This window comes from Rattus rattus, chromosome 2, assembly GCF_011064425.1.
Source record: "Rattus rattus isolate New Zealand chromosome 2, Rrattus_CSIRO_v1, whole genome shotgun sequence".
Taxonomy (NCBI): Eukaryota; Metazoa; Chordata; class Mammalia; order Rodentia; family Muridae; genus Rattus; species Rattus rattus.
The window spans coordinates 203,952,750-203,973,855 of NC_046155.1; the positions used below are offsets into that span (position 1 = coordinate 203,952,750).

Genomic DNA, 21,106 nt, shown 5'->3' on the forward strand with positions numbered 1-21,106 from the left:
TCTTTCCAGCCCAGTCCGGTGAGGTCAGCTCATGAATACCGCTGCACTTCCTGGGGAGCGTCTGGCACTGCTTGGCACCCCGGGTATTGCCTGCTGCATTTGCAGCCCAGCCAACCAAGCATCGCCGGCTTCCTAGCTCCCAGAGCTCCGAGTCTTTGTGGTTACCGCCTTTGTTCGGAGAAACCGAGTGGGTGTGGATCCAGTGCAAGCAAGCGTGCCCAGCGAGAAATTCACCTATAACACTACGAACTTGAACTTTCTCTGGAAGGTAGAAAATTAAATTCGGAGGTCTCCGGAAAACCAGGAAGAAGGCAGGGTTGTTGGTTTGCATCAACTTCCTGGAAGCAAAAGCCACTACAGAGAAGTGAGATCTTCTGGATTTCTAAAGAGATGACGATGAGAAACGGGGTGGGTCCTGGGACAGATAAGATTTGCGATGGAAAGGATTGGTTTGGACCTTACTGTAATTGCTTGGATGGAGATTTCCACTGGAGGAAGCTTTGGGAAACAGTACCTTGTTACTTTGTCAGGGAACAAGTGACAGACACTACGTGCCTCAGATTGTAAAGTTAATTAAAGGAACCCAAGCTTTCTCTGAGGTTATAGTCGGGGTGGGGGTGAGGGGGGTGGTCAAGCTTCAGCTGGTGGCTTTCTGAGTTCTCATGTAGTTCTACTTAGTAAAATATAATTTGTATTGTCAGTATAATTAAGTTGCGTGGCCCATATTAGTCTGACCCACACTAAAGTAGGCCAGACTTTTAGCAGTGGGTAACTTTGTTTTTCCTTCTGAAGTGGTCTTTGTTTATCTTTGTATTACAACAGGAGTTGAAAATAGATTATAGAGGCAGAAAAAAGGTGGAGAAGGGGTTTTGGGTACCCTTTCTTTATGAAAGGGCAAGTGATTGCATCCTTTGTAAAAGTAATAACGTAAGACACTACGAAGTCATCACTCCTAAAAGGTGTGTGTGTGTGTGTGTGTGTGTGTGTGTGTGTGTGTGTGTGTGTGTGTGTGTGTGTGTGTATGAGAACATTGTGTTTAGTCTTGGCCTTCCGTGCTGAACAGGTAAATGAGGTTCACTTGGAGAGGGGTCAAATGAACTAGCTGCCTGAACCACTGGGAAGGAAAATCTACAAGGCTCTTTTCTGTTCTGTAGTTTAATGTGGTATGTTTATTTCGGAAAAATAATACAATGTATCTTACCATCATAAAGGAAGACAAACACCCTTTTGTATTCATGGTCCTCCATGGTTCTGTTTCAGAATTTGGCTCCATAGGAATGATTGAGCATTTTTAACAGTTTTAAATTTGTTTTATTTTATTCATAAGGGTGTTTTGCCTGCATACATATTTGTGTACCACATATGGACCTGGTGCCCAGGGATGACAGAAGAGGGTGTCAGGTCTCCTGAAACTGAAGTTACAGAGAGCTGTGAGATGTCACTTGGAACAGACCCTGGGCCCTCTGGAAGAGCAGCCAATGCTATAAACCACTCTACTATTTCTCTAGGCCCCTAAGTGGGCATTTTAAAGCTTCCACTCAGTCTATTATATACTATCTAAGGAGATGCTTCAGAATCAAACTGTTTCCTACATTACACTTGCAACTCAGTCCTTCAGAAGTGCAGAACAAGAAGAAGGGAGTGCAGACAAATTCATCACTAAAAACTTCATAGCCTATAGAGAGAGCTGTTCATCAAATTTTCCAACAAGTATTTTTAAGCTACAAAATAATCTCTTTGGGGTTGCCAATGACTGACTCTTATATGAACTAATTCTTAATATGGGCTTTCTCTTGAGCCTGGTGTGGATTTATATTCATTCTTTACATTTTCTTTTGTGTTCCAGTCTAAAAGAAGTTGGCTTAAATTCTTTAAAGACAATATTAAGGGCTGGAGCTGAACGAGAAAAGTGTCATTTATGCCCGGTAAATTGTTTCTAGGATCTTATATCTTAACCTTCTTTCTTTAATTGACAACTGGGAATACTAATTAAATACACTCTCCCCTCCAGTAAACTAGGTTTTAAATAGATTTGATGTCGAAGGAAGTCGTTTAACAACTATAATATCGAAACACTCCTTTCACCTTTCGAAACCTCTTCACATTTCATCTCCCTTCCTCCCATTTCTTTCACCTTTCATTTCTTTCTGAAGCTGTGTCTCACCCTTTCCCCATACAGGTTACCTAGGAAATGCAACTTTTAGCTGAGTTCAGATCCATTTGAGTGAGGTGGAGTAAGATGGAGACAGCGCCACTTTGGGCAAAGTGAGAACTTACAGGCCTGAATCTTTTACCTAGTCAAAGCTTTCATCTGCATTTGGTTTCGGAATCTGATAATTCTCTCTAGCTTCTCTTGTACAGCACATTGACCTTTGGCTCTGCAACAGTGTAAACATACTGTATATTTTTCTTCTCTCATTTCCATCCCAGCTTGCCCAGGAAGGTTGGTGGCAGGAAGGAGAGAAGAGGATGATCTAGAGATGGACGCTTCCAAGTGGCATCCAGTCGGTTCTCTTTAGACTGCCATGAGTCAGCCACCATCCGGGGGCGCTGCCCCTGCCGCAACCTCAGCTTCTGCCGCCGCCGCAGCCACGGAGGCTCGCATGCACCCGGAGGGCAGCAGCAGAAAGCAGCAGCGAGCTCAATCACCTGCTAGGCCTAGGGACAATTCTCTCCGACAGGCCGCCGGGGCTGCGCGGTCCCCGCTTGGGGTCGGCCCTAAACTCAATTCTGTTCGGCAGCAGCAGCTGCTGCAGCAGCAACAGCAGGGTAACAAGACAACCGGTCGAGGCGCCTCCGGGGCGGGCTCTAGAGGATACGGAGGAGGGGCGGAGAAGGCGGCGCCCTCGCTACCAAAAGGGGCTGCTCCCGGAGCTGTCCAGCCCGCGCCTGGTGCTGAAGGGTCCCCCGCGTTGATCCCAGCGGCTGTGAGCTGCAGGAGGTCCGGACCGCCTGTGGAGCCACCCCAGGAAATAGAATCGGGGCCCTCGAAAGTCGGGGAACCCCCTCCGCTCGGGGGAGGAGGAGGGGGCGGAGAAGGAGGAGGAGCCGGTGGTGGCCCGGGGGACCGGGAGGGGGGCGCTCCGCAGCCGCCGCCGCCCAGAGGTTGGCGAGGGAAAGGCGTCCGCGCTTCGCAGAGGGGTATTAGCGGGGAGGGAGTCTCCCCTTCGCCACCCACCGCCGCTACGAGCAGAACCCCCGGCTCGGGCAGCAGAAACTCCGGGAGCGGCGGCACAGGGGGCGGCAGCGGTGGCGGAGGGAGCTACTGGAAGGAGGGATGTCTGCAGTCTGAGCTCATCCAGTTCCATCTCAAGAAGGAGCGGGCTGCTGCGGCGGCGGCCGCGGCTCAGATGCACACTAAAAACGGTGGCGGCGGTAGCCGCAATTCCCCGGTCGCCGGAGCTCCTGCCATCTGTGAGCCCCTGGTGGTCCCCTCCTTCTCCCCAATGGCGGCTGCCGCCGAGGGCCCCCAGCAGAGCGCAGAGGGCAGCAGCAGCGCCGGGGCCATGCAGGCGGCTGCCCCACCTTCGACCCAGCCGCACTCGCAGCAGCTCCAAGAGCAGGAAGATATGCAGGAGGAGATGGAGAAGCTGCGGGAAGAGAACGAGACTCTCAAGGTGAGAAAGAGAGGGGGTGGGACCTCGGGTGGGGGAGGGGAAGTGCGGGCCTCCGATGATTAGGGCGTGTCCCGGCATGGTTGGAAGGCTGCTAACCTTTTAGGACCGCTTGCAGGGAGGGAAACTAAGAAGATGGGGGCCGGGAGTGGTCCATGGCCTGCCACTAATTTGAAACGGAACTAATATCAACACCGTTGTGTTTAAAACCAAATCTAGGCCTTCGTTTAACCAATTATGATTTGCCCCACTTTCCCACAGGCAGAGCGAGCTAGAGTAATGGAACGAAAGGTAGGCCTAAACTAGGCCTGGTCTTTCGGTTTTTGCTTTCAGCTCCCTGTCAATCCCGTCTTGTGCAAAGGGAGGCATTAAAACTAGGAATTGGGAGTAGGGATGGGATGTACGTGGCGTGTATCTGAGGGACTAGTGGCAAGACTGGTTGTGACCCATGGCCTGTCACCACGTCAGAACGAGATCGATGAGCTGAGGACCGAGATGGACGAGATGAGGGATACTTTCTTCGAGGAGGATGCCTGTCAACTGCAGGAAATGCGCCATGAATTGGAGAGAGCCAACAAAAACTGCCGGATTCTGCAGTACCGCCTCCGCAAAGCCGAGCGCAAAAGGCTCCGCTACGCGCAGACCGGGGAAATTGACGGCGAGCTGTTGCGCAGCCTGGAGCAGGATCTCAAGGTCTGCCTTGGGGGTGGGGAAGGGGAGGGAGAGAGCCTGGGCGCGCCAGGGTCGATGGGTGGAGACTTTGGAGGGCTCTTTGCATTGAAAGGGCCTTCACTGAAGGATGGCAAAGGGCATTAATTTCCAAGAGTTCACCACAAAATGTCAACATCTGGGAAAGGAAGGAAATATTCGGTATAGTGGGGGGGGGGGCGGAGGGTAACTGGGAGTAACTCATATATATGAGGGCCACTCCCTCCTGGGCTGAAACAAGGCCTTGGTAAAACACCGGCTCTCCAGGGCCTGGACTCCAGTGATGTACTTCCGGTGAAGGTCAGGTGGAATCAGGCATTCAAGAGTAGCAATGTGGATTACTGTGGAGCACTGACATCCAGAATAGAAACAGCACTGAGAAAATAGTTAAGGTCCTTTTTCTCAGCTTTTGCCCAGGACCCTTTCCCATCAGCATTCGCTGCTTCTCTAACTCTCCAAAAACAGCCTGTCTAAAACAGCAAGCTGCTTGGAGGAGGAGAGTGACTCAAAAGAAAACAGCTTTTTTTGAAATGAAGTTGCCCATTCGGAATGTATCCCAGAGAGCAGGCTCTCAGACAGCTCAGTTTGCAGTAGACTCTTTCATGGGGGTGCTCTCTCTTTAGTTCGACAACCGGCAGATTTATTCACAAGGCAAACTGGACATTCAACACACCACCGTTGACAAGCTAATATACTTTTAACTATTAACTTCATCGATAAGCAAGTAGAGTTAATTACCCCAGATGTGTTTCAAAGAAAGCGCTTGGCAGACATCTTATGGAAGGCCTTGCTCCATTCTTTCGGGTTGCTTTGGAATACGTCATGACTCATCGGAAGCTGTAGCATAGTTGCATTTAATACTGATTGGTTTCGAGGAAAAATTCTGTGAGGTAGAGATTCTAAGTGGAACTACTCTATCGGGACACACAAATGGCACTTTAAAAAAAAAAGTGTATTGATTGTTTGCTCGTATGCGTGTCTGTGCCCAACATGAGTGCCTAGTGCCCTTGAGAGCCAGAAAAGGCCATAGCATCTAGACATTGAACAAAGAGCTCTCTAGAAAAACATTCAATGCTCTTAACCGTGTAGGTACCTCTCCAAACCTAACCGACGGCACTCTTTACACATTTCATTTCTCAGTGGGCCGTAGTAGCAGTGTATAGCTCATGGTGTTACTGTAAAACTAAAGTATACACACACACACACACACACATATACACACACACACACATATACATACACACATATACACACACACATATATATACACACACACACATACACACACATACACACACACACACACACACACATATATATATATATATTAAATATATCCACAACTGAACATGAAATAAAATGTTACTCTGATATAGTACAGTTAAGGGATAAAGTCCACCCAGACCATCTGACTACCTGTTAATCACATATCTTTCTCAATACTTCTCCACTCTACAAAGCAGGTATAACAGTAGCCATCTATCCCATGAAAGTGCTGTGAAGATTAAAGGATTATACATGTGAATGGCTTATGGATGTGCTATTGGGAAAACTGACACATAGAAGAACTCTGGAAATACTAGCTCTTAGTGCCTTCAATCTGAATAAATTATATTTTATTTTTTACAAACGTATCACTTTAGGTTGCAAAGGATGTATCTGTGAGACTTCACCATGAATTGGAAAATGTGGAAGAAAAAAGGACGACAACAGAAGATGAAAATGAGAAACTGAGGCAGCAGCTTATAGAAGTAGAAATTGCAAAGCAAGCCTTACAGAACGAACTGGAAAAAATGAAGGAGGTTAGTATCTGGTTGTTTCATGGTTAACTGTGTTAGCTCCCCTCTTTAGAACAGAATCTCAAGGATGAACATCACTGATAAGGTTGTTCTTTCCTGATTACAACTTGCCATCCCACTCAGTACAGTAAGGGATAGAAGGTGTCATACTAACAAGTGAATAGTAAAGAAAATGCCTTAGCCTGAACTTTTAACTTAACTTACTATGCACTACAAACCACTTGTGTTGTTGGAATGTGTGTGAATTAAATACATTAAATACTACACACATGATATAGAGACAGGGGTTAAGTGATGATTCTGTTAGGTGAGGGGAACAGTTTTGTGAGGTTATCACTCTGTTCCTGGAACAATAAAGTTCTGGAATGGCAGGGCTGGAAAGGCCTTTCAGTCTATTCCAACCATTACTTGGGTTTGCCTATAACAAAGCTTCTCAAATTGTTTAATGCTCAGAATACTCTCCTGAGGATCTCCCACGGCAGCCACTTCAGTCCCATCAGAGTTCTGGTGAAAGGGTTTCTTTGCTTCCACTTGGGATCGACACAACTGTACCTCAAAGTGATTCATCTTGGTTCCGTCTTTTAGGGTGGGGCATTTAATGTTCTCTTTTTCATGTTAGCTTTGTGAATGATGAATGGTCTGGCTTTACTTAGCACCCATCTTCTGAAAGAATGATATAGAAATAAACAGAGATGAGAAAAAAAATAAAAAAAATTATCAATAAGTAATTAGAGTCATGATAAACACATTCACTGAACTAAAAATATTTTTTTATACTACTTGAGTTATTGGCAGTGTAATGTATGAAAAGTATGAGGAAAGTCAGCAAAAGCAGAGATGGACTACTTGGGTATATAGTATTTCAGGGAAAACCTTAGTCTTTGAATGTATTGAATATGAAACCACTCATGTCTGCCATTCACAGTAAAAATATCAGCAGTGTGCTTAAAAATCTATGTGTAGGGATTCTGAAATGTTATTATTTTAGTGGAGTAAACTATTCTTTGTGTTCTTTGTGCCCACTTACTCTTATGTTGCCTTAGTTTTAAGCACCTTTTCAATTTTTTAAAAAGTATTTCATTCCTTAACTAACTCATTTTTGAAATGGGATCTCCTTGTGTAGGTGTGAAACTCTCTACACAATCTAGGCTGACCTCAAGCTTGAGGTACTCCTTCTACCTCTGCTTCCCATGTCTGAGGTTTCAGATGTGTATCACGTACCCTTGACCTACACATGCTCTTAACATGGCAGTGTAAGGAAATTACTATTGTTGATATATGCTTCTTGGCCACTAATCTAGAGTGCCTCTGTGCTACAGTAGAAAAAATAGAGATTGAGAATCATGTAATGTGCTTTTACCAGTAACTAACGGGGTGACCTTGAAAGGCTGCTGACTTCTATTTTTCTCTACTTATTCTAAACTGTAAAGATTGTTTCAAATGTCTTTTCCTGTGACATATTGTCTATGTTTCGGTGTCTCTTCCTTGGACATATTTTATCACGCAGTCCAAGGCATTGCCATTTAGAGAAGAGCGCATATCTTTTTTCCCTGAAGTTATGAAGTCAGTTGTGAAATCAGTGTATTGTCTTAAGCAATAATGCATGGTAAAAAGTTCCAATGTTGTATTGCATTTCTGGGGAAGGAGGGAATGAAGTAGGTAACTGATTTGATTTTCAAACACTGCATTCATAAAATACCAGATAATTTACTTTCTCACTGTCCTGGAGGCCAAAGGTGCAAGGACAAGGTTTCAGCAGGACTGGTGCTTTCTGAGGGCCATGAAGGAAGGATCTGTTGTAAGCCTCCCTTCTTAGCTTGTTGATAGTCAGCTTCATGTTCCCATGGCAACCTCCCTGTGGCTACCAAGAAAGTAGCTACAGTGTCTGTGTGCACGTCCCACCTCACTCACTAGAGCTCCCCCTCCTTCTTCCACCCTGTGTGTGAGTGTGTGTGTGTGTGTGTGTGTGTGTGTGTGTGTGTACACGTTGTATTGATATTTGTGGAAGTTGAAGGTCAACCTCAGATGGAATTTTTCATTTCTCAAAATCTGCCCACCTTGTTTGTTGAGACTGGCTTTCTCGCTGACATCTATGACTCAAGGCTAGGCTGGTTCTCCAGGAAGCTCCAGCGATCCTTCTACCTCCTCAGGGCAAGGCTTACAGACATGCACCACCACACTCAGGCTTACTATATGGTGCTAAGAATGTAACTCAGGTACTCAGGTTTGCAAGGCAATCAATCACCTTACTGTCTAACACATTTCTCCAACACTTAATACTTCCACAAGTCCTATTAGATTAAGTCCACACGAATATTTTTACTTTCATTCATTACCTTTGTAAAAAAAAAAGTATTTCCAAATAATTTTCTCCAACCTAGCAATCATCATAACTGGGGACTAAGATTTTAGCATGCGTTTGAAGAAGAAGGTAAAGGAAGATATGGGATTGCTTAGTGTGGGCAAGTAAGAAGAGTCCAGTGTCAGTTTCATGACGTCTCTTCCTGTTTGTGTGCGATCTTTTTGTTGGGGGTGCGGGGTGGCTTCCTGGTCTTTGTCTACCCCATCAAAAACATTCAAGTAAAAACAAACCTTACTCGATTGCCAGAGTTAAAAGAGACATAGCTTGTAGTTTGGTGTCTTGTGAATATATCTTAGGTGAATATTCTGAACCTTGTGTTTAAGAATGGCTTAACTTGAGGAATTGGAAGATGGCTCAGTGCATGAAATATTCACTGGACAAGCACGAAGGCATGAGTTCAGATCCCCAGCACTCCTGTAAAGCAGGCTGGGACATTCATCATGCATCAGTGACTCCAGTGCTGGGGAGGTGGGAGGTGGGGAGAAAGGCAGATTCTGTGGCCTCAATGGCCAGTAAACCCAGATGATATGGGGAGACCCTGGTTCAGGAAAAGGCCATGTCCTCCAAAAGAAGGTGGAAGGGGATAGAGAAAGACACTCAACACTAACTTCCAATCTCCGTAGGCCTCCACGTGAACTCGTACACAGGTGCACACAAAACAGAATGGTATAAGGGCTTTCTGATTTTCACCCTGTGTCCTGAAAAGAGAAATGCTCATAGACCCATCTACTAGCCAGCCAGCCAGGCCATCATGAATCTGAAAATAAAAATCACTTCCTTGTCATGTTTGCTTTCTCAAAGTCCCTGGCACTCAACTAGGAAAATGTGTGGAGAGCACCAGACAGGGGGGCCAGCAAGATAATCCATGTTCACTGAAAAATAAGGGGGCCTCAAACTGATTAAGGAGGTAGTCATGGAAGTCCAGAGAATCTAGCAAAATTTTTTGCAAGATATCAGCTTTTTTTGATTATTATGTGTGGGGTCCAAATATTTATGTTCATGTGCATGCACTTGCACTCACCTGCATTTGTGTGTGCATGGAGGTCAGAGGTCAACATCAGGTACTTCCCCTTCTTGATCTCTAACTTAAAGTTTGAAAGAGTGTCTCTCACTGAGTCTGGGTGGAGCTCACTGTTGTGGCCAGACTGTCAAAGATGGGACGTTTTCATGCCTCGTCATTCTTCCCACAAATGCTGAGGTTGCAGTTATAAACCTTTTATGTAGCTGCTGGAGATTTGAAATCAGGGTTTTATTCGTGTTCAGCAGACACTTTGGTCACTGAAATCTCCGTATCCAGGACATTAGCTTTTAAAAATGCCTTTTTATTAAGAAAAATAAAATTAGAAAATGTGTGTTGGGAGGAGGAAAGAAAAGTTGATTAGAGAAAGACACATGTGACATATGGAAATGTAGAAAATACTAAATTTTATAAGGAAAAACAAAAAATAATCAGGGAGGCATAACCATTTGCCCCAGGCTGACTTCAGAGTGTCAGGAAAGCACCTGTAAGAAACGTAGTTAAAAGTCAGAAATATCTTACTCAAATAAGATATTTGGAATAATAATGTTTTTATTATCTAAGAGAACAATGTTAAAACTGAGCTCTAGGCTAGCAAGATGTCTTAGGAAATAAAGGCCTCCAAGCCTGACACAATCTGAATTTGCATCCCAGAATCCACACCTTAAAAGGAGGGTACCAACTCCCTAAAATTGACCCCTGGGTTCCATATATGGGTTATGACAGCCACCCTAAACAAGTAAACAAACAAATAGATGATAGATAAATAGGTAAATGAATGAAGCAATAATGAAAATATAGTTATCATATAGAGTGGACCTAAGAACCATCAGCTTTCTTATTTGTAAAGTGAAGATATTCAAATCCTTACTGAGAACTAGAAGCCTTTTGTGTCACTCTTCCTGCAGAGGGAAACAGAACAGTGTCAAATTCTGATGAAATGACAATGATAGAGAAAAATCATGAAATATTAAATAAAAGCAAACTCTAATCCTAAGATTTTAGTTGTATGTGTGGATCCAAATCAATGCTGAATAGTCCTCCTAAGACCAACAGACCATCTGCTAGAGTTTGGAACCATTTTCTGAAACTTTAACTAGCTTCAAGGGTATTGACCAACTGCTCTCAGAGCTGGCGGCTGCACAGAGCCCTGTGCACCTGCACACATCCATCTGCTTGTCTCCTCCCTCTGAGAGGTTGGAGTGGGCACTTGGGAGTGAGAAGTGAGTAGAGGCAGGATGAGGGTAATTGGTTTGGTACTTTTGCAATTTGTTCCTTCTATTGAAACAGCTGATAATCTGCCAAGTATAAACAAGAGGGACCTCTTAAAATTCTGCCTTCGAGCCTTAATAGTATTCTCATCCCCAATATGAAACATTGATCTGCCTGTACCAGTATGTCTTCCTCCTGGAGTAAAATGCTTTTATAGCCCTGAGAAAGTGACAGGCTGATTTTCAGCTTCATAAAGGATCAAGGAAATACAGACTTCTGCTAAAGTTATTGCCCTCAAACAAGGAGCTCTTTGACTGTCACAGTAGGCTTATGCACACATAAGATAAAGTTAGGCTTTTGTAGGAGACTCTGTACATGTCTCTGGATTGCATGAATTTTTTGTCCCTGTGAAATCAGTCACTTCCCTTCATGGAGTTTTTCTGCTGTTATTAGAGAGAGATAGCATCATTTTGGGCCTTCAAAGCTTCTTATTTTCGTCCTGAGGGAGGAGATCTTCCTAGGTCATTTTTAATGGCCACAGTTTGAAAAAGCATTCATGATAGAAACTTGAACCGATGTCATTTAAAGAAGAACAAAAGAAATGAGCTGATGGTGCAAAGTGTTTGCTGCATCTTTATATTTCAGAATCTCCATTGTCTTTATTGTTTCTTCTCTCAGTCTTACATAAGAAGCGTAGAGAAAATAATTCTCTTAAAATCTTCCAGTTTTGGCTCTAGAAGGCTCTTAACTGATGCAAGAGCATCATCTGCCTTGGGAACTTTTCTGTTCTGTGTGCTGCTTGGTTTATATATCCTATCTATTATAGTGAGTGTTCATCCTGGAACACAGAAATAATTAGCAGTATAAATTTTAGCAGAAGCACCACTGTTCTTTTAATACATCGTGATCATAGCTATACATCTGATGATTGTACCACATGGGGCATTTTAATAAATAAGTTTATGCCCTATATGTTTACAAGTTTGTATGCATTCTCTTATATAAAATTAGGTTCTGCTATTAACTACACTTAGTTTGGTAGGTCATGTTTACCTAAGTTATAAGGGGCAGGAAGCAATTCTGACTGGCATACCACTAACAGGGTGGACCATGACACAGTTTTAATGGGAAAATCATCAACATGTGATGCTTTTCTGCTCGTCCTGGTGGCATATGGGAACAAGAAAAATGGTCACTGTCCCTCTGACCTCCTTGGCCTTCTGCACATGGTGCACATACACACACTCACATACACATACAGATACACATGCACATACACATGCACATACACATAAAATAAATACCTTTAATACTTAATGTTGCTGAAATGACCATTATTTTTAAATTCATGAGTTCTTTTTTTAGTCACAACTAATAATTTGTTGAATAACATAGAAAACTCTGCTGGGAAAGCATTGGGAAGCCTGCCTTCCACACAGCTACTATTTGTTGTCAGTGTATTTTTTTATTGTACTTTATTTGTTTTGTCCTCTTATGTGTCTGCACATGCTCAAGTCATAGTACCCATGCAGAGGTCAGGGAACAACTTGTGGGCATTGATTTTCTGTCTAACGTGTGGTTCCCAGTGGTTAAGCTTCTGTCATCAGGTTTGGCAATAGGTGCCTTTACCCGCTGAGTCATGTCCCACACTTGTGAACAAATTCTCAAAAATATGTTTGCTGAGGAATTATAAACTTTACGGATCTTTTAAATGAAGTCACCCATGTAGCAGCATACACTCAGAGGAAATTTATAAACTTGGTCTTAGGCAAGTGACTCCTTTCCCAGTGGTGAAGAAGAAGCAACGTCAGTTCTCATACAAAAAATTGGCATATTATTTTGTGATTTACTGAATATTTCAGTTATACAGAAGTTACAGAATTTATATGTAAAAGTTCTGACTATTTACATAAAAATACAGGTCAGCACAAACCCCACACTTCCAAGTAGACACACACAGTTGATCAGATCCCAGTTCCTTTAGTGTTTGGAATTTTAGCCTCATGTATGGGAGACAGTAAAGCTTTATGTAAGCACAAAGTTCATGGAACAATGACAACTTAGTGGCAACACTTAGTTCCTTAAATTAGGAACTAAAAGTCTTCAGAAAATAAAATCAGGTATCTGCTCATGACTCACGAGCTTGAGTGTGATTGATTAGAACAGGGTCACGTTCTGGAGTCTGGAAACACGTTTCTTATGACAAACACCTAAACTTTGTAGAGCTGAATCTCTTCATTTAGAAATTCATAAGTTGATCTGAGTATTCTCAAAAGTCCTTATAAATGCCCTTTTATAAAGGGGGCATTTTATATTTTGTCAGCTGTCCATCTGTGTTCTCCTAGGAAGTACTATGATCATAGGTAAAGCTGAATTTATTACTGACAAAGCATCTAACAAAAGCCACGTAAGGGAAGAGGGGTTTAGTTTTGATTACAGTTCTAGGGGATACAGTCCGTGATGGCAGCGGGAGCTCCGAGTGGCAGGTTGCAGTGTATCTATTATCAGAAAGAAGAGAGTAATGGCTGCTTGTGCTCCTCTTAGCTTTGTCCTTTTGATTCAGTCCAGGACCCAAGGTACCACAGTTAAGGTGTGTCTTCCCACCCACCCTAATCTAGATAATATCAAAGGTGTGTCTCAGGGCTTGCCTTCCAGGTAATTCTACCAAGATGGTGATTCTTTCCAGTTTCTCACCACTCTGTTTTGCTTGGGTTTGTATGTATGACCAACACAAACCTCATAAAATGAGCCTCTATTAAGAATCTCTGTCATCATCTACTGAATTCCAAGTCTATCACTGAGACCTACACAGTATAGGTGGTGCCTATAGACTTTGGGGCAATGTTATGGTTTGGATATGATGCCCCCCACAAGCTCATGCCTGAATGCTTCATTCCTGACTGACAGTGCTATTCGAAGGAATCTGGAAATGTCAGGGCTTAAGCCTAGCTTAGGTAAGGAGGAATTTAGTTTTCAAAGTGATGCACGGTTCCCAGACGCCTCCTCCTTACACACTACTCTATGTGTGCATAAGACTCACAGCCTCCTGGGCCACAGAATCCCACTTATGTGATGCTACCCAAACATACTTGGGAAAGCATCCCGGAATTGAGCACTCTGAAACCGTAAGCTCCAATAAATCGTTCCTCTCTTGACCTTGTCCCACTGGGTATTTTGTAATAACAAATAACAGGCAATAATTAACATATTGTTCTCTACTACATCCATTTACCATGGTCAACTTTGGCACCAGACAAATGCTTTTGTGTACTGCTAAAATGGTCAGAATGTGACACATTGTATACCTTTAATCCTTTTATAGATAAAAACCCATACAATTTTGACTTTAGCAAACATGAATTGCTATTATATATATGTATATGTATATACATATACATATATACATATACATATACATATACATATACATATACATATACATATACATATACATATATATATATTTATAAGGGCTATCAGATATTGCCATCATGGAGATTATCTATACACTCAAGTTAATTGTTGAAATAAAATGATTATGGGAATGACAGTTTTTAGTGGATGGTGCCTTGGCAGGTAATTATTATACGAAATGATTTGATGTCCATGATGTCAGAAGATTTTCATAAGAACATCCACGTTGAGTTCTCTGAGATCAAGGTCCAGACCTGTTTTGTCCCTATAGATTTGTTAACATCCAGTTTGGTGTCAGGATACAGACAATTTGACCATCTTGATTTGTAATATGATAACTTCATAGTATTTCTTAGTATTTCTTTTTGTTGCTGTTTTGGCTCTGTTGTTTTGAGACGATGTTTTAAGTACCCTAGGCTCCCTTTAAACCCACTCTGTGGCCGCAGAGAGCCTTGAACTTCTGATCCTCCTACTTCCAGTTCTTAGGTACCAGGATTACAGACAAGTATAACCAGACTGCTTTTACTTAATCTTTTTTTCTTTTTATTCCTTTTCTCCATCTTTATTAAATTGGTTCTTTCTTATTTACATTTCAATTGTTACTACCTTTCTTGGTTTCCAAGCAAACTTCCCCCAACCTTCTCTATGGTTGTTTCCCTGCCCATCCTCCTTCCCTTACCGCCCTCCCCCCACCAATCCTGTTCACTGGGGGTTCAGTCTTGGCAGGATCAAGGGCTTCCCCTTCCACTGGTGCTCTTACTAGGCTATTCATTGCTACCTATGAGGTTGGAGCCCAGGGTCAGTCCATGTATAGTCTTTGGGTAGTGGCTTAGTCCCTGGAAACTTGTAGATTTTCCACACTTTGTACTATAAATTCCCTCAGACTTGGTTGAGTTTATCTATGTTATTTCCATAGCAACCAGAGGGCAGTCTGACACAAACCTGATAAATAGTAAGTAACTATGAAGAACAAATATTATAAAATTGTAATTAAGAGATTTTTTTTAATTAAAAAAACCAAAACAACAAAAACAAACAAAACAACATCAGAAGAGTGAGGCAAAACCAAAGTGTTTTTATGGAGCCTAATGCAATATAAAGAAGATGAGAAGGAAGCTGGGGGATAAATGCAGCCTCACCTGCTGTGCTTGCCTGCCCCACTGCACGCCGCAGACAGAGTAAAGCGCTGCTCATCAAACGTGCTAGCCCACAGGGTGTGTTAAACAGTTCTGTAGCTCTGTAGCGTTATTGACTCCAAAGCTAAAGTCTTAGGTCTCTGAATTTAAGATGCATAAACGGATCTAATAAACGGATGCGTGTATAACATACGTGTAAAATGTGGGGTTAAGGAGGAGGACGCTAAAACGATGAGCTCGATGCCATGGGAGCACCTTGTTAGCTGATGAAATAAGAATCCACGTGGTTCCTCGGTCTCTTAAGACCCACACTGCTTTGGACAGATAACACACAATTTCATTTCCTATCGGGAAGTATTTTCTAAATAAAACTTCCAATTGTTTAGTGATTTTTAGATTTGATGGCATGTTAAGAGATATACAATTATTTATTTGATTTTTTTTATGGGATTTTTTATTTACATTTCAAATGTCATCCCCTTTCCTGGTTCCTGTCCATAAACCCCCATCCCAACCCCCGCCCCTTTCTTCTATGAGGGTGTTCCCCCACCCATCTACCCACACCTTCCTGCCTCCCCACCCTGACATTACTTTACATTGGGGGGCCTAGCCTTGGCAGGACCAAGGGCTTCTCCCACTGGTGACCAAAAAGGTCATCCTCTGTTACTTATGCTGCTGGATCTGTCCATGTGTACTCATTGGATGGTGGATTAGTCCAGGGGAGGTCTGATTGGTTGGTATTGTTATTCTTATAGGGTTGCAAACCCCTTCAGCTCCTTCAATCCTTTCCCTAACTCCTCCAATGGGGACCCCATTCTCAGTTAAAAGGTTGGCTGCCAGCATCTGCCTCTGTATCGGTAAGGCTCTGGCAGAGCATCTCAGGAGACATCCATATCAGGCTCCTGTCAGCATGCACTTCTTGGCATCAGCAATAATCTCTGGATTTGGTGGATGTATATGTATGGGCTGGATCCCCAGGGTGGGGCAGTCCCTGGATGGCCTTTCCTTCAGACTCTGCTTCAAACGTTGTCTCCATATTTCTCCTAGTGAGTATTTTAGTTCCTGCTTCTAAGAAAGACTAAAGCATCTGCACTTTGGTCATCATTCTTTTGAGCTTCATGTGGTCTGTGGATTGTATCTTGGGTAAACCAAGCTTTTGGGCTAATATCGACTTAAAAGTGAGTGCATACCATGTGTGTTTTCTGTAATTGGGTTACATCGCAAGATGATATTTTCTAGTTCCATCCATTTCTCTATGAATTTCATGAAGTTATTGTTTTTAATAGCTGAGTAGTACTCCATTGTGTAAATGTACCACATTTTCTATATCCATTCTTCTGTTAAGGGACATCTGGGTTCTTTCCAGTTTCTGGATATTTTAAGGCTGCTATGAACATAGTGGAGCATGTGTCTTTGTTATATGTTAGAACATCTTTTGGGCATATGCCCAGGAGAGGTATAACTGGGTCCTCAGGCAGTTCAATGTCCAATTTTCTGAGGAACCTCCAGACTGATTTGCAGAATGGTTGTACCAGTCTGCAATCCCACCAACAATGGAGGAGTGTTCCCCTTTCTCCACATCCTCGCCAGCATTTGCTGTCACCTGAGTTTTTGATCTTAGCCATTCTCACTGGTGTGAGGTGAAATCTCAGGGTTGTTTTGATTTCCATTTCTCTGATGACTAAGGATGTTGAACATTTCTTTAGGTGCTTCTCAGCCATTTGATATTGCTCAGCTGAGAAATCTTTGTTTAGCTTTGTACCCCATTTTTAATAGGGTTATTTGGCTCTGTGGAAGTCTGACTCCTTGAGATCTTCGTATATATTGGATATTAGCGCTCTATTGGATGTAGGATTGGTTAAGATCTTTCCCCAATCTGTTGGTTGCTTTTTGTCCTAATGACAGTGTCCTTTGCCTTACAGAATCTTTGCAGTTTTATGAGGTCCCATTTGTCAATTCTTGATCTTAGAGCATAAGCCATTGGTGTTCTGTTCAGGAAATTTTCCCCAGTGACCATGTTTTCGAGGCTCTTCCCCAATTTTTCTTCTAGCAATTTGAGTGTATATGGTTTTATGTGGAGGTCCTTGATCCACCTGGACTTGAGCTTTGTACAGGACTATAGAAATGGATTGATTTGAATTCCTCGACATGTTGACCATCAGTTGAACCAGCACCATTTGTTGAAAATACTGTCTTCTTTCAACTGGATTGTTTGAGCTCCTTTGTCAAAGATACCCATAGGTGTGTTGGTTTATTTCTGGGTCATCAATTCTATTCCATTGATCAACCTCCCTGTATCTGTACCAATACCATACAGTTTTTTTTAAATCAATATTTCTCTGTAATACAGCTTGAGGTCAAGGATGGTGATTCCCCAGAAGTTCTTTTATTATTGAGTATAGTTTTCGCTATCCTGTTTTTTTTGTTATTCCAAATGAATTTGCAAATTGCTCTTTCTAACTCTATGAAGAATTGAGTTGGAATTTTGATGGAGATTGCATTGAATCTGTAGGTTGATTTTGACCAAATGGCCATTTTTACAATATTAATCTTGCCAATCCATGAGCCTGGGAGATCTTTCATCTTCTGAGATTTTCTTCAATTTCTTTTTACAGAGATTTGAAGTTCTTGTCATACAGATCTTTCACTTGCTTGGTTAGACTCACACTGAGGTACTTTATATTATTTGCGACTATTGTGAAAGGTGTCATTTCCCTAATTTCTTTCTGAGCCTCTTTATCCTTTGAGTAGAGGAAGGCTATTGATTTGTTTGAGTTAATTTTATATCGAACCACTTTGTTGAAGTTGTTTATCAGGTTTAGGAGTTTTCTGGTTGACCTTTTGGCTCACTTAAGTATACTATCATAGCATCTGCAAAAGTCATATTTTGACTTCTTCCTTTCCTATTTGTATCCCTTTGACCTTTTGTTGTCTGATTGCTCTAGCTTGGACTTTGAATACTATATTGAATAGGTAGGGAGAGAGTGTGCAGCCTTGTCTAGTCCCTAATTTTAGTGGGATTGCTTCAAATTTCTCTTCATTTAGTTTGATGTTTGCTACTGGTTTGCTGTATATGGCTTTTACTATGTTTAGGTATGGGCCTTGTTTTCCTTATCTTTCCATGGCTTTTAACTTGAAGGGGTGTTGAATTTTGTCAAATGCTTTCTAAGCATCTAATGAAATGATCATGTGGTTTTTTCCTTGAGTTTGTTTATATAGTGGATTATGTTGATGAATTTCTACATATTGAAACATCCCTGTGTCCCTGGGATGAAGACTACTTGATCATAATGAATGATTGTTTTGATGTTCTTGGATTGAGTTTGCAAGAATTTTATTGAATTTTCTTGCATTGATATTCATAAAGGAAAATGGTCTGAAGTTCTCTTTCTTTGTTGGGTCTTTGTGTGGTTAAGTAGAAGTGTAATTGTGGCTTCATAGAAGGAATTGGGTAGCACTCCTTCTGTTTCTATTTTGTGGAATAGTTTGGACAGTATTGGTAACAGGTTTTCTATGAAGGTCTGATAGGATTTGCCACTAAAGTCATCTGGTCCTGGGCTTTTTTTTGTTGGGAGACTTTTAATGACTTCTAATTCTTTAGGAGTTATGGGATGGTTTGGCTGGTTTATCTGATCCTGATTTAACTTTGGTATCTGGTATCTGTCTAAAAAAATGTCCATTCCATCCAGATTTTCCAGTTTTATCGAGCATAGGCTTTTGTAGTAGTATCTGATGATTTTTGAATTTCCTCAGTGTCTGTTGTTATGTCTTCATTTTCATTTCTATTTTTGTTAATTTGGATACTGTCTCTCTGCCCTCTGGTTAGTCTCCCTAAGGGTTTATCTATCTTTTGATTTTCTCAAAGAACCAGATCTTGGTTTTGTTGAATCTTTATATAGTTCTTTTTCTTTCTACTTGGTTGATTTCAGCCCTGAGTTTGATTATTTCGTGTTCTCTCCTCTTTTATGTATATGCTTCTTTTTGTTCTAGAACTTTTAGGTGTGCTGTCAAGCTGTTAGTTTATGCTCCCTCCTGTTTCCTTTTGGAGGCACTCAGAGGTATAAATTTTCTTCTTAGCAGTGCCTTCCTTGTGTACCATAAGTTTGGGTATGTTGTGCTTTCATTTTCATTAAATTCTAAAAGGACTTTAAGAAGTTATCACTGAGTAGAGCATTGTGCACATTTCATGTGTATGTGGGTTTTCTGTGGGTTTTGGTGTTATTGAAGACCAGCCTTATTCCGTAGTGATCTGGTAGGGTGCATGGGATTATTTCAGTCTTTTTGTATCTATTGAGGCCTGTTTTGTGACTGACTTTATAGTCAATTTGCTGAGAAGAAGGTATATTCTTTTGTTTGAGTATGAAGTGTTCTATACATATCTGTTAAATCCATTTGGTTCATAAATTCTCTTAGTTCCTCTGTGTCTCTGGTCAGTTTCTGTTTCCATGATCTGTCCCTTGATGAGTGGGGTGTTGAAGTCTCCCATTAATATTGTGTGTTGTGCAATGTGTGCCTTAGCTTTAGTAAGATTTCTTTTATGAATCTAGGTGCTCTTGCATTTGGTGAATAGATATTCAGGATTACTGAATATAAAGTGTCCTTGTTTATCTTTTTTGATAACTTTTAGTTGAAAGTCAATTTTATGATATTAGAAACAACAAGCTTTGTTTCTAAACAAACTACTCTAGCTTGTTTCTTGGGACCATTTCCTTGGAAAATTGTTTTCCATCCTTTTATTCTGAGGTAATGTCTATCTTTGTTACTGAGGTGTGTTTTCTGTACATAGCAAAATCATGGGTCCTTTTTAGGTATCTAGTCTGTTTGTCTATATCTTTTTATTGGGAAATTGAGTCCATTGATGTTGAGAGATATTAGGGACCATTGATTGTTGTTTCCTGTTATTTTTATTGTTAGAGGTGGAATTATGTTTGTGTGGCCATCGTACTTTGGGTTAGTTGAAATTAGATTACTATCTTGCTTTTCCTAGTGTGTAGTTTCCCTCCTTATGTTGGAGTTTTCCATCTATTATCCTTTCTGGGGCTGGATTTGTGGAAAGATAGTGTGTAAATTTGGTTTTGTCATGAAATATCTTGATTTCTTTATGTATGTTAATTGAGAGTTTTGCTGGATATAGTAGCCTGGGCTGGCTTTTTTGTTCTCTTAGGGTCTATATGACATCTGTCCAGGATCTTCTGGCTTTCATAGTCTCTGGTGAGAAGTCTGGTGTAATTCTGATAGGTCTGTCTTTATATGTTACTTGACCTTTCTCCTTTACTGCTTTTAATATTATTTCCTTGTTTTGACTGTTTGTGATAGTAGGAATTTCTTTTGTTTTTCCAAACTACTTGGGGTTCTGTATGCTTCTTCTATGTTTGTGGAATCTCTTTCTTTGGGTTAGGGGAGTTTTCTTCTATAATTTGTTGAAGATATTTAGTGGCCCCTTATGCTGATAATCTTTGCTCTCCATACTTATTATCCTTAGGTTTGATCTTCTCATTCTGTCCTGGATTTCCTTGATGCTTTTGGTTAGGAGTTTCTTGCGTTTTGATTTCTTTTTGACTGTTGTGTTGATGTTTTTTATGGTATCATCTGCTCCTTAGATTCTCTCTTCTATCTCTTTTACTCTGTTGGTATTGCTTGCATCTATTGCTCCTTCTCTTTTTCCTAGGTTTTCTATCTCCAGGGTTGTCTCCCTTTGTGATAGCTTTATTGTTTCTATTTCCATTTTTAGATCCTATATGGTTTTGTTCAATTCCTTCACTTGTTTGATTGTGTTTTTCTCTGGTCTTAGTGATTTTGTGTTTCCTCTTTAAGAGTTTCTACTTGTTCCGTGTATTGTCCTG

The 21,106-nt window shown here is 41.5% G+C and overlaps 1 protein-coding gene across 1 annotated transcript in view; it reads left to right on the top strand.

The window, feature by feature from the left end:
- Window positions 1-256: 256 nt before the first annotated feature.
- The window catches only part of LOC116893545 (protein SOGA3-like), a 26,086-nt gene continuing 5,236 nt past the window's right edge, over window positions 257-21,106 (top strand). Inside the window, exons 1-5 of the mRNA XM_032895263.1 lie at window positions 257-364; window positions 2,431-3,617; window positions 4,083-4,307; window positions 5,966-6,124; window positions 6,575-6,679. Of these exons, the coding sequence (XP_032751154.1) occupies window positions 2,526-3,617; window positions 4,083-4,307; window positions 5,966-6,124; window positions 6,575-6,679 (1,581 nt within the window). The 5' untranslated portion in view covers window positions 257-364; window positions 2,431-2,525. The remainder of the gene's footprint in view (window positions 365-2,430; window positions 3,618-4,082; window positions 4,308-5,965; window positions 6,125-6,574; window positions 6,680-21,106) is intronic.